At 44.2% G+C, this 13,215-nt stretch overlaps 1 protein-coding gene across 4 annotated transcripts in view; it reads left to right on the forward strand.

The window, feature by feature from the left end:
- pard3bb (par-3 family cell polarity regulator beta b) overlaps positions 1-13,215 on the forward strand; it is a 563,164-nt gene that overhangs the window by 143,348 nt on the left and 406,601 nt on the right. For all 4 annotated transcript variants that reach the window (XM_082969211.1, XM_082969213.1, XM_082969212.1 and 1 more), the window contains one exon: positions 12,967-13,082. In XM_082969211.1, coding sequence (XP_082825337.1) covers positions 12,967-13,082 — 116 coding nt within the window. The remainder of the gene's footprint in view (positions 1-12,966; positions 13,083-13,215) is intronic.

The raw sequence follows: 13,215 nt of genomic DNA on the forward strand, positions 1-13,215 counted from the left end.
GTTCCTCTCTGAAAGGTGGTGTCTTCATTTATAACTGTGGGGTCTGTAGTACCTCTCTGAAAGGTGGTGTCTTCATTTATAACTGTGGGGTCTGTAGTACCTCTCTGAAAGGTGGTGTCTTCATTTATAACTGTCTGTGGGTCTGTAGTACCTCTCTGAAAGGTGGTGTCTTCATTTATAACTGTCTGTGGGGTCTGTAGTTCCTCTCTGAAAGGTGGTGTCTTCATTTATAACTGTGGGGTCTGTAGTTCCTCTCTGAAAGGTGGTGTCTTCATTTATAACTGTGGGGTCTGTAGTTCCTCTCTGAAAGGTGGTGTCTTCATTTATAACTGTGGGGTCTGTAGTTCCTCTCTGAAAGGTGGTGTCTTCATTTATAACTGTCTGTGGGTCTGTAGTTCCTCTCTGAAAGGTGGTGTCTTCATTTATAACTGTGGGGTCTGTAGTTCCTCTCTGAAAGGTGGTGTCTTCATTTATAACTGTGGGGTCTGTAGTACCTCTCTGAAAGGTGGTGTCTTCATTTATAACTGTGGGGTCTGTAGTTCCTCTCTGAAAGGTGGTGTCTTCATTTATAACTGTGGGTCTGTAGTTCCTCTCTGAAAGGTGGTGTCTTCATTTATAACTGTCTGTGGGTCTGTAGTTCCTCTCTGAAAGGTGGTGTCTTCATTTATAACTGTCTGTGGGTCTGTAGTTCCTCTCTGAAAGGTGGTGTCTTCATTTATAACTGTGGGGTCTGTAGTTCCTCTCTGAAAGGTGGTGTCTTCATTTATAACTGTGGGGTCTGTAGTTCCTCTCTGAAAGGTGGTGTCTTCATTTATAACTGTGGGGTCTGTAGTACCTCTCTGAAAGGTGGTGTCTTCATTTATAACTGTGGGGTCTGTAGTTCCTCTCTGAAAGGTGGTGTCTTCATTTATAACTGTGGGGTCTGTAGTTCCTCTCTGAAAGGTGGTGTCTTCATTTATAACTGTGGGGTCTGTAGTTCCTCTCTGAAAGGTGGTGTCTTCATTTATAACTGTGGGGTCTGTAGTTCCTCTCTGAAAGGTGGTGTCTTCATTTATAACTGTGGGGTCTGTAGTTCCTCTCTGAAAGGTGGTGTCTTCATTTATAACTGTGGGGTCTGTAGTACCTCTCTGAAAGGTGGTGTCTTCATTTATAACTGTGGGGTCTGTAGTTCCTCTCTGAAAGGTGGTGTCTTCATTTATAACTGTGGGGTCTGTAGTTCCTCTCTGAAAGGTGGTGTCTTCATTTATAACTGTCTGTGGGTCTGTAGTACCTCTCTGAAAGGTGGTGTCTTCATTTATACGGGGCGTAGTCCTCTCTGAAAGGTGGTGTCTTCATTTATAACTGTGGGGTCTGTAGTACCTCTCTGAAAGGTGGTGTCTTCATTTATAACTGTCTGTGGGGTCTGTAGTACCTCTCTGAAAGGTGGTGTCTTCATTTATAACTGTGGGGTCTGTAGTTCCTCTCTGAAAGGTGGTGTCTTCATTTATAACTGTGGGGTCTGTAGTACCTCTCTGAAAGGTGGTGTCTTCATTTATAACTGTCTGTGGGTCTGTAGTTCCTCTCTGAAAGGTGGTGTCTTCATTTATAACTGTGGGGTCTGTAGTTCCTCTCTGAAAGGTGGTGTCTTCATTTATAACTGTGGGGTCTGTAGTTCCTCTCTGAAAGGTGGTGTCTTCATTTATAACTGTGGGGTCTGTAGTTCCTCTCTGAAAGGTGGTGTCTTCATTTATAACTGTCTGTGGGTCTGTAGTACCTCTCTGAAAGGTGGTGTCTTCATTTATAACTGTGGGGTCTGTAGTACCTCTCTGAAAGGTGGTGTCTTCATTTATAACTGTCTGTGGGGTCTGTAGTTCCTCTCTGAAAGGTGGTGTCTTCATTTATAACTGTCTGTGGGTCTGTAGTACCTCTCTGAAAGGTGGTGTCTTCATTTATAACTGTGGGTCTGTAGTTCCTCTCTGAAAGGTGGTGTCTTCATTTATAACTGTGGGGTCTGTAGTACCTCTCTGAAAGGTGGTGTCTTCATTTATAACTGTCTGTGGGTCTGTAGTACCTCTCTGAAAGGTGGTGTCTTCATTTATAACTGTCTGTGGGTCTGTAGTTCCTCTCTGAAAGGTGGTGTCTTCATTTATAACTGTGGGGTCTGTAGTTCCTCTCTGAAAGGTGGTGTCTTCATTTATAACTGTGGGGTCTGTAGTTCCTCTCTGAAAGGTGGTGTCTTCATTTATAACTGTGGGGTCTGTAGTTCCTCTCTGAAAGGTGGTGTCTTCATTTATAACTGTGGGGTCTGTAGTACCTCTCTGAAAGGTGGTGTCTTCATTTATAACTGTGGGTCTGTAGTACCTCTCTGAAAGGTGGTGTCTTCATTTATAACTGTCTGTGGGTCTGTAGTTCCTCTCTGAAAGGTGGTGTCTTCATTTATAACTGTGGGGTCTGTAGTACCTCTCTGAAAGGTGGTGTCTTCATTTATAACTGTGGGTCTGTAGTACCTCTCTGAAAGGTGGTGTCTTCATTTATAACTGTGGGGTCTGTAGTACCTCTCTGAAAGGTGGTGTCTTCATTTATAACTGTCTGTGGGGTCTGTAGTACCTCTCTGAAAGGTGGTGTCTTCATTTATAACTGTGGGGTCTGTAGTTCCTCTCTGAAAGGTGGTGTCTTCATTTATAACTGTGGGGTCTGTAGTACCTCTCTGAAAGGTGGTGTCTTCATTTATAACTGTGGGGTCTGTAGTACCTCTCTGAAAGGTGGTGTCTTCATTTATAACTGTCTGTGGGTCTGTAGTTCCTCTCTGAAAGGTGGTGTCTTCATTTATAACTGCTGGGGTCTGTAGTTCCTCTCTGAAAGGTGGTGTCTTCATTTATAACTGTGGGGTCTGTAGTTCCTCTCTGAAAGGTGGTGTCTTCATTTATAACTGTGGGGTCTGTAGTACCTCTCTGAAAGGTGGTGTCTTCATTTATAACTGTGGGGTCTGTAGTACCTCTCTGAAAGGTGGTGTCTTCATTTATAACTGTTGGGTCTGTAGTACCTCTCTGAAAGGTGGTGTCTTCATTTATAACTGTGGGGTCTGTAGTACCTCTCTGAAAGGTGGTGTCTTCATTTATAACTGTGGGGTCTGTAGTACCTCTCTGAAAGGTGGTGTCTTCATTTATAACTGTGGGTCTGTAGTCCCTCGATCGCACTCTTTCTCTCTCTCTCTCTCTCTCTCTCTCTCTCTCTCTCTCTCTCTCTCTCTCTCTCTCTCTCTCTCTCTCTCTCTCTCTCTCTCTCTCTCTCTCTCATAACCAAACTAGACTAATCACTGATGAGTTGGAATGGTAGATTAGATCGTTTTAGAAAGCCTTGTGAAAGAATAATGGTGTCACTCACAGTTTTAAATATTTGATTACGGTAGCTGAAGCTTTGGTAGCATTAGCATGAAATGGTACCATTAATTCTCTGATTCTACGAACTGGTGTTAATCACATTGATTAGGCTATTCTCCTGGTCTGATTTCTCCCCCGTCCCCATTCACACATACCTCTGATTAGTTCATAGACACAGGGCTCAATCTCCCTCCCCTCAGACCCGTTTTGAGAAGGTGAGAGAGGCTTGAAGGAGTTGAGAAATGTATTTTTATTCTCTTTACTTCCTACTTGAGAAAGTTACTGAAGTGGAGATGCAAAGAAAGGTGCTGATTGATTTTATGACAACACTTCTCAATGCACACTGGGAAATGTGACCTCACTTTCTCAGTCTGTCTTCACACTGCTGGATTCATTCGTTTCTCTCTCTCTCTCTTTCCCTCTCTCTCTCCTCTCTCTCTCTCTCTCTCTCTCTCTCTCTCTCTCTCTCTCTCTGCATTTCTCCCCCTCTCTGTCCGCAGCAGAGATGATGAGTACCATATGGTTTTAAACTTTCTCCACCGTTGGCACATTTTTCACCCCCTGTGGAATTGTGTACTTTCAGAGCCCTTTTCAAGCCTTGTTAGAGGCTGATGCAGTGTTACTGTGCTGCTCAGCTGAACTCACCTGCACAATGTAAAACTAGGCTTTATTACAATTTATTAGGCCGGCACAAGGAGTCAATTGGAGCAGAACTTTGGTTTTAAATGTAAAGCTTCTGATATGGGTACTGGACAGTGATGCTGGTTGTTAAACGTGAAGCTCCTGATATGGGTAGTGGGCAGTGATGCTGGTTATTAACCTGTCTGGGAACGTGGGACGCTTGCGTCGCGCGAAATACAAAACCTCATAAATGCTATAACTTCAATTTCTCAAACATATGACTATTTTACACCATTTTATAGATACACCTCTCCTGAATCGAACCACGTTGTCCGATTTCAAAAAGGCTTTACAGCGAAAGCAAAACATTAGATTATGTTAGGAGAGTACCCTGCCAAAAAAAATCACACTGCCATTTTCAAAGCAACTAGCAAGCATCACAAATACCCAAAACACAGCTAAATGCAGCACTAACCTTTGACAATCTTCATCAGATGACACTCCTAGGACATCATGTTACACAATACATGCATTTTCTGTTCGATAAAGTTCATATTTATATATAAAAACAGCATTTTACATCGGCGCGTGATGTTAAGAAAATATTTTCCCTCAAATGCTTCCGGTGAATTAGCGCTACAATTTACAAAATTACTATTCGAAAACATTGTTAAAATGTAATATTGTCATTCAAAGAATTATAGATTAACATCTCGTGAATGCAACCGCATTGCCAGATTTAAAAATAACTTTACTGGGAAATCACACTTTGCAATAAACGAGGTGCTATGATCAGAAAAATAGGCTAGGCGATACAGGTTAGCGCCATCTTGGAACCATCTAAAATCAAATATACTATTTTAAATATTCCCTTACCTTTGATTATCTTCATCAGAAGGCACTTCCAGGAATCCCAGGTCCACAACAAATGTAGTTTTGTTCGAAAAAGTTAATAATTTATGTCCCAATAGCTCCTTCTTGTTAGCGCGTTCCGAAGGCTACTCATAATGTACTGTAGCGCGCCGGACTTGTCGTCACGAATGTGCAAAAAATATATATTTACGTTCGTTCAAACGTTGTATAACATAAATCTTTAGGGCCTTTTTCAACCAGAGCTTCAATAATATTCAAGGCGGACGATTGCATCGTCTTACTAAACGTTTCAGAACGAAGGGGTACCCATGGGCGCCCGCGTCATAGTAGTAATGGCCCTCCCCCTATGACCAACCTTCCAAGCCTCTCTTTCGGTCAGTTTTTACCGGAGAAGACTCAAACCACTTTGTAAAGACTGTCAACATCTAGTGGAAGCCTTAGGAAGTGCTCAATGAATCCTAACTCACGGTGTGTATCATAGGCAAAGTGTTGAAGGTGATTCCACAAATCAGATTTCCATTTCCTGTTAGGATTTGTCTCAGGGTTTTGACTGCCATATGAGTTCTGTTATACTCACAGACACCATTCAAACAGTTTTAGAAACTTTAGAGTGTTTTCTATCCAAATATACTAATTATATGCATATTCTAGTTACTGGGCAGTAGTAGTAACCAGATTAAATCGGGTACGTTTTTTATCCGGCCATGCAAATACTGTCCCCTATCCCATGTCAAGCTCCTGATATGGGTAGTGGACAGTGATGCTGGAGCTGGTCTTTAATGTTTGCTAGCTGCTCCAAGGCAGTGGGGTGGAATTTACAATGCATTCGGAAAGTATTCAGACCCCTTGACTTTTTCCACATTTTGTTACGTTACAGCCTCATTCTAAAATGGAGCCTAGTGGTTAGAGAGAAGGCAGGTAGCCTAGTGGTTAGAGGGGCGGCAGGTAGCCTAGTGGTTAGAGAGAAGGCAGGTAGCCTAGTGGTTAGAGAGGAGGCAGGTAGCCTAGTGGTTAGAGGAGGCAGGTAGCCTAGTGGTTAGAGAGAAGGCAGGTAGCCTAGTGGTTAGAGAGGAGGCAGGTAGCCTAGTGGTTAGAGGAGGCAGGTAGCCTAGTGGTTAGAAAGGAGGCAGGTAGCCTAGTGGTTAGAGGAGGCAGGTAACCTAGTGGTTAGAAAGGAGGCAGGTAGCCTAGTGGTTAGAGGAGGCAGGTAGCCTAGTGGTTAGAGAGGCAGGTAGCCTAGTGGTTAGAGAGGCATGTAGCCTAGTGGTTAGAGGGGCGGCATGTAGCCTAGTGGTTAGAGGAAGCAGGTAGCCTAGTGGTTAGAGGAGGCAGGTAGCCTAGTGGTTAGAGAGGCAGGTAGCCTAGTGGTTAGAGGAGGCAGGTAGCCTAGTGGTTAGAGGGGCAGGTAGCCTAGTGGTTAGAGGGGCAGGTAGCCTAGTGGTTAGAGGGGCATGTAGCCTAGTGGTTAGAGGGGCGGCAGGTAGCCTAGTGGTTAGAGGAGGCAGGTAGCCTAGTGGTTAGAGGAGGCAGGTAGCCTAGTGGTTAGAGGAGGCAGGTAGCCTAGTGGTTAGAGGAGGCAGGTAGCCTAGTGGTTAGAGGGGGCAGGTAGCCTAGTGGTTAGAGGAGGCAGGTAGTCTAGTGGTTAGAGGGGCAGGTAGCCTAGTGGTTAGAGGAGGCAGGTAGTCTAGTGGTTAGAGAGGCAGGTAGCCTAGTGGTTAGAGAGGCAGGTAGCCTAGTGATTAGAGGGGCAGGTAGCCTAGTGGTTAGAGAGGCAGGTAGCCTAGTGGTTAGAGAGGCAGGTAGCCTAGTGGTTAGAGAGGCAGGTAGCCTAGTGATTAGAGGGGCAGGTAGCCTAGTGGTTAGAGAGGCAGGTAGCCTAGTGGTTAGAGAGGCAGGTAGCCTAGTGGTTAGAGGGGCAGGTAGCCTAGTGGTTAGAGGGGCGGCAGGTAGCCTAGTGGTTAGAGGAGGCAGGTAGCCTAGTGGTTAGAGGGGCAGGTAGCCTAGTGGTTAGAGGAGGCAGGTAGCCCAGTGGTTAGAGGGGCAGGTAGCCCAGTGGTTAGAGGGGCAGGTAGCCTAGTGGTTAGAGGGGCGGCAGGTAGCCTAGTTGTTAGAGGGGCAGGTAGCCTAGTGGTTAGAGAGGCAGGGTAGCCTAGTGGTTAGAGTGGAGGGGCGGCAGGTAGCCTAGTGGTTAGAGTGTAGGGGCGGCAGGTAGCCTAGTGGTTAGAGTGTAGGGGCGGCAGGTAGCCTAGTGGTTAGAGGAGGCAGGTAGCCTAGTGGTTAGAGAGGCAGGTAGCCTAGTGGTTAGAGGGGCAGGTAGCCTAGTGGTTAGAGAGGCAGGTAGCCTAGTGGTTAGAGGAGGCAGGTAGCCTAGTGGTTAGAGAGGCAGGTAGCCTAGTGGTTAGAGGAGGCAGGTAGCCTTGTGGTTAGAGGGGCAGGTAGCCTAGTGGTTAGAGGGGCAGGTAGCCTAGTGGTTAGAGGGGCAGGTAGCCTAGTGGTTAGAGAGGCAGGTAGCCTAGTGGTTAGAGGAGGCAGGTAGCCTAGTGGTTAGAGAGGCAGGTAGCCTAGTGGTTAGAGGAGGCAGGTAGCCTAGTGGTTAGAGGTGGCAGGTAGCCTAGTGGTTAGAGGAGGCAGGTAGCCTAGTGGTTAGAGTGTAGAGGAGGCAGGTAGCCTAGTGGTTAGAGGAGACAGGTAGCCTAGTGGTTAGAGGGGCGGCAGGTATCCTAGTGGTTAGAGGAGGCAGGTAGCCTAGTGGTTAGAGGAGGCAGGTAGCTTAGTGGTTAGAGGAGGCAGGTAGGCTAGTGGTTAGAGGAGGCAGGTAGCCTAGTGGTTAGAGAGGCAGGTAGCCTAGTGGTTAGAGGGGCAGGTAGCCTAGTGGTTAGAGGGGCAGGTAGCCTAGTGGTTAGAGGGGCAGGTAGCCTAGTGGTTAGAGGGGCAGGTAGCCTAGTGGTTAGAGGAGGCAGGTAGCCTAGTGGTTAGAGGAGGCAGGTAGCCTAGTGGTTAGAGGGGCAGGTAGCCTAGTGGTTAGAGAGGCAGGTAGCCTAGTGGTTAGAGGAGGCAGGTAGCCTAGTGGTTAGAGGGGCAGGTAGCCTAGTGGTTAGAGAGGCAGGTAGCCTAGTGGTTAGAGGGGCAGGTAGCCTAGTGGTTAGAGGAGGCAGGTAGCCTAGTGGTTAGAGGGGCAGGTAGACTAGTGGTTAGAGGAGGCAGGTAGCCTAGTGGTTAGAGAGGCAGGTAGCCTAGTGGTTAGAGGAGGCAGGTAGCCTAGTGGTTAGAGGAGGCAGGTAGCCTAGTGGTTAGAGGAGGCAGGTAGCCTAGTGGTTAGAGAGGCAGGTAGCCTAGTGGTTAGAGAGGCAGGTAGCCTAGTGGTTAGAGGAGGCAGGTAGCCTAGTGGTTAGAGGAGGCAGGTAGCCTAGTGGTTAGAGGAGGCAGGTAGCCTGGTGGTTAGAGAGGCAGGTAGCCTAGTGGTTAGAGGAGGCAGGTAGCCTGGTGGTTAGAGAGGCAGGTAGCCTAGTGGTTAGAGAGGCAGGTAGCCTAGTGGTTAGAGGGGTGGAGTTTTTGTCTGCCTGGTGACATCACCAGGCGGTACAATTTCTAATAGACCAATAAGAAAGATACTTCCAAACCTCTCTGCCAATAACAGCTCATTTTCAGTTTTCTCATAGCAAAGTTCTTGCTTGAGAAATTGCTCTTTACAAAGAAGCTAGTTAAAAAAAAAAAAATGTTTTTAACCTTTTAATTGAAAACAATCACAGTAAGGTACTTAATTGAAAACCATCACAGTAAGGTACTTAATTGAAAACCATCACAGTAAGGTACTTAATTGAAAACCATCACAATAAGGTACTTAATTGAAAACCATCACAGTAAGGTACTTAATTGAAAACCATCACAGTAAGGTACTTAATTGAAAACCATCACAATAAGGTACTTAATTGAAAACCATCACAGTAAGGTACTTAATTGAAAACCATCACAGTAAGGTACTTAATTGAAAACCATCACAGTAAGGTACTTAATTGAAAACCATCACAGTAAGGTACTTAATTGAAAACCATCACAGTAAGGTACTTAATTGTTTCCCAGAAAGGATGTGATATTGAGATAGATTTTTTTGTTGTTGCATTGGACCTTTTTAAACATGTTATTGCTAACAATGTATACAGTTCTTGTGTATGGAGGCAATGCCCATTTCAATATAAATGAATTTCATTGTATTCAATTCTACTTACTTTAATTTAAATTCCTGTGGGTTATGGCCATTTCAATAATTGATTCACAACTCAATTCAGTGTTGAGCCTGACCCTGTTTCTAGCATGCTAGCTGATCCCCAAAACTTTCAGTCATTGCGCTAAGCTAGTTCGTATTGGCTTGCGAAACTACCTGTAACTTCCTTCATACTGGACACAGAGACATACAGACTACCTGTAACTTCCTTCATACTGGACACAGAGACATATAAACTACCTGTAACTTCCTTCATACTGAACACAGAGACATACAGACTACCTGTAACTTCCTTCATACTGAACACAGAGACATATAAACTACCTGTAACTTCCTTCATACTGGACACAGAGACATATAAACTACCTGTAACTTCCTTCATACTGGACACAGAGACATACAGACTACCTGTAACTTCCTTCATACTGGACACAGAGACATACAGACTACCTGTAACTTCCTTCATACTGAACACAGAGACATACAGACTTCCTGTAACTTCCTTCATACTGGACACAGAGACATTAAATTGGTTTCCACCAGTTCATCTGACTCTGGGGAAGTATATTGCCAAAATCCCTAGGTACCCCTTTAATGGCATGTTATTACTGTGATCTCTAGAGTCGCAAAACATACAGTTTCATCTACAGAATATAGTCAGACTCTAGAATGTGAGACTCTAGAACGTGAGACTCTAGAACGTGACACTCTAGAACGTGAGACTCTAGAACGTGAGGCTCTACAATGTGAGACTCTAGAATGTCAGACTCTAGAATGTCAGACTCTAGAATGTGAGACTCTAGAATGTGAGACTCTAGAATGTCAGACTAGAATGTCAGACTCTAGAATGTGAGACTCTAGAATGTGAGACTCTAGAATGTCAGACTCTAGAATGTGAGACTCTAGAATGTCAGACTCTAGAATGTGAGACTCTAGAATGTCAGACTCTAGAATGTCAGACTCTAGAATGTCAGACTCTAGAATGTAAGACTCTAGAATGTGAGACTCTAGAATGTCAGACTCTAGAATGTGAGACTCTAGAATGTCAGACTCTAGAATGTCAGACTAGAATGTCGGACTCTAGAATGTCAGACTCTAGAATGTGAGACTCTAGAATGTCAGACTCTAGAATGTGAGACTCTAGAATGTCAGACTCTAGAATGTGAGACGCTAGAATTTCAGACTCTAGAATGTCAGACTCTAGATGTCAGACTCTAGAATGTGAGACTCTAGAATGTCAGACTCTAGAATGTCAGACTCTAGAATGTCAGACTCTAGAATGTGAGACTAGAATGTCAGACTCTAGAATGTCAGACTCTAGAATGTCAGACTCTAGAATGTGAGACTAGAATGTCAGACTCTAGAATGTCAGACTCTAGAATGTCAGACTCTAGAATGTCAGACTCTAGAATGTGAGACTCTAGAATGTCAGACTCTAGAATGTGAGACTAGAATGTCAGACTCTAGAATGTCAGACTCTAGAATGTCAGACTCTAGAATGTGAGACTCTAGAATGTCAGACTCTAGAATGTCAGACTCTAGAATGTCAGACTCTAGAATGTGAGACTCTAGAATGTCAGACTCTAGAATGTCAGACTAGAATGTCAGACTCTAGAATGTCAGACTAGAATGTCAGACTCTAGAATGTGAGACTCTAGAATGTCAGACTCTAGAATGTGAGACTCTAGAATGTCAGACTCTAGAATGTCAGACTCTAGAATGTGAGACTCTAGAATGTCAGACTCTAGAATGTGAGACTAGAATGTAGACTCTAGAATGTCAGACTCTAGAATGTCAGACTCTAGAATGTCAGACTCTAGAATGTGAGACTAGAATTCAGACTCTAGAATGTCAGACTCTAGAATGTCAGACTCTAGAATGTGAGACTCTAGAATGTCAGACTCTAGAATGTCAGACTAGAATGTCAGACTCTAGAATGTCAGACTCTAGAATGTCAGACTCTAGAATGTGAGACTCTAGAATGTCAGACTCTAGAATGTGAGACGCTAGAATTTCAGACTCTAGAATGTCAGACTCTAGAATGTCAGACTCTAGAATGTGAGACTCTAGAATGTCAGACTCTAGAATGTCAGACTAGAATGTCAGACTCTAGAATGTCAGACTAGAATGTCAGACTCTAGAATGTGAGACTCTAGAATGTCAGACTCTAGAATGTGAGACTCTAGAATGTCAGACTCTAGAATGTCAGACTCTAGAATGTCAGACTCTAGAATGTCAGACTCTAGAATGTCAGACTCTAGAATGTGAGACTAGAATGTCAGACTCTAGAATGTCAGACTCTAGAATGTCAGACTCTAGAATGTGAGACTAGAATGTCAGACTCTAGAATGTCAGACTCTAGAATGTCAGACTCTAGAATGTGAGACTCTAGAATGTCAGACTCTAGAATGTGAGACTAGAATGTCAGACTCTAGAATGTCAGACTCTAGAATGTCAGACTCTAGAATGTCAGACTCTAGAATGTGAGACGCTAGAATGTCAGACTCTAGAATGTCAGACTCTAGAATGTCAGACTCTAGAATGTCAGACTCTAGAATGTGAGACTAGAATGTCAGACTCTAGAATGTGAGACTCTAGAATGTCAGACTAGAATGTCAGACTAGAATGTCAGACTCTAGAATGTCAGACTCTAGAATGTCAGAGTCTAGAATGTCAGACTCTAGAATGTCAGACTCTAGAATGTCAGACTAGAATGTCAGACTCTAGAATGTGAGACTCTAGAATGTCAGACTCTAGAATGTGAGACTAGAATGTCAGACTCTAGAATGTCAGACTCTAGAATGTCAGACTCTAGAATGTAGACTCTAGAATGTGAGTCTCTAGAATGTCAGACTCTAGAATGTGAGACTAGAATGTCAGACTAGAATGTCAGACTCTAGAATGTCAGACTCTAGAATGTCAGACTCTAGAATGTCAGACTCTAGAATGTGAGACTCTAGAATGTCAGACTCTAGAATGTCAGACTCTAGAATGTCAGACTCTAGAATGTCAGACTCTAGAATGTCAGACTAGAATGTCAGACTCTAGAATGTGAGACTCTAGAATGTCAGACTCTAGAATGTGAGACTAGAATGTCAGACTCTAGAATGTCAGACTCTAGAATGTCAGACTCTAGAATGTAGACTCTAGAATGTGAGTCTCTAGAATGTCAGACTCTAGAATGTGAGACTAGAATGTCAGACTAGAATGTCAGACTCTAGAATGTCAGACTCTAGAATGTCAGACTCTAGAATGTCAGACTCTAGAATGTGAGACTCTAGAATGTGAGACTCTAGAATGTGAGACTCTAGAATGTCAGACTCTAGAATGTCAGACTCTAGAATGTCAGACTCTAGAATGTCAGACTCTAGAATGTCAGACTAGAATGTCAGACTCTAGAATGTCAGACTCTAGAATGTCAGTCTCTAGAATGTGAGACTAGAATGTCAGACTCTAGAATGTCAGACTCTAGAATGTCAGACTCTAGAATGTAGACTCTAGAATGTGAGTCTCTAGAATGTCAGACTCTAGAATGTGAGACTAGAATGTCAGACTAGAATGTCAGACTCTAGAATGTCAGACTCTAGAATGTCAGACTCTAGAATGTCAGACTCTAGAATGTGAGACTCTAGAATGTCAGACTCTAGAATGTGAGACTCTAGAATGTCAGACTCTAGAATGTCAGACTCTAGAATGTCAGACTCTAGAATGTCAGACTCTAGAATGTGAGGCTAGAATGTCAGACTCTAGAATGTCAGACTCTAGAATGTCAGACTCTAGAATGTCAGACTCTAGAATATGAGACCTAGCTTTGTATTATTTTAAATGATCCATAATGAACGAAGGTCAGTGTTGTGTCCTTTAACCCACCGTCTGTGTTCTCTACTCTAGACACTCCTCTGCTTGTAAGGAGCAGCAGCGAATCAACCCTCAGCCCCCTAGTGGAGATGTTACAGCCCACCCAGCCTCAGGAGCCCAACGACAGGCCTGGCCCTGAACCCCCCACGGTAAGACCTAGTCTCCTACTGTTACAGTACCTACCCCCAGCCTCAGGGGCCCAACGACAGGCCTGGCCCTGAACCCCCCACGGTAAGACCTAGTCTCCTACTGTTACAGTACCTACCCCCAGCCTCAGGGGCC

This window comes from Salmo salar, chromosome 25 (assembly GCF_965601325.2).
Source record: "Salmo salar chromosome 25, fSalSal1, whole genome shotgun sequence".
Classification (NCBI taxonomy): Eukaryota; Metazoa; Chordata; class Actinopteri; order Salmoniformes; family Salmonidae; genus Salmo; species Salmo salar.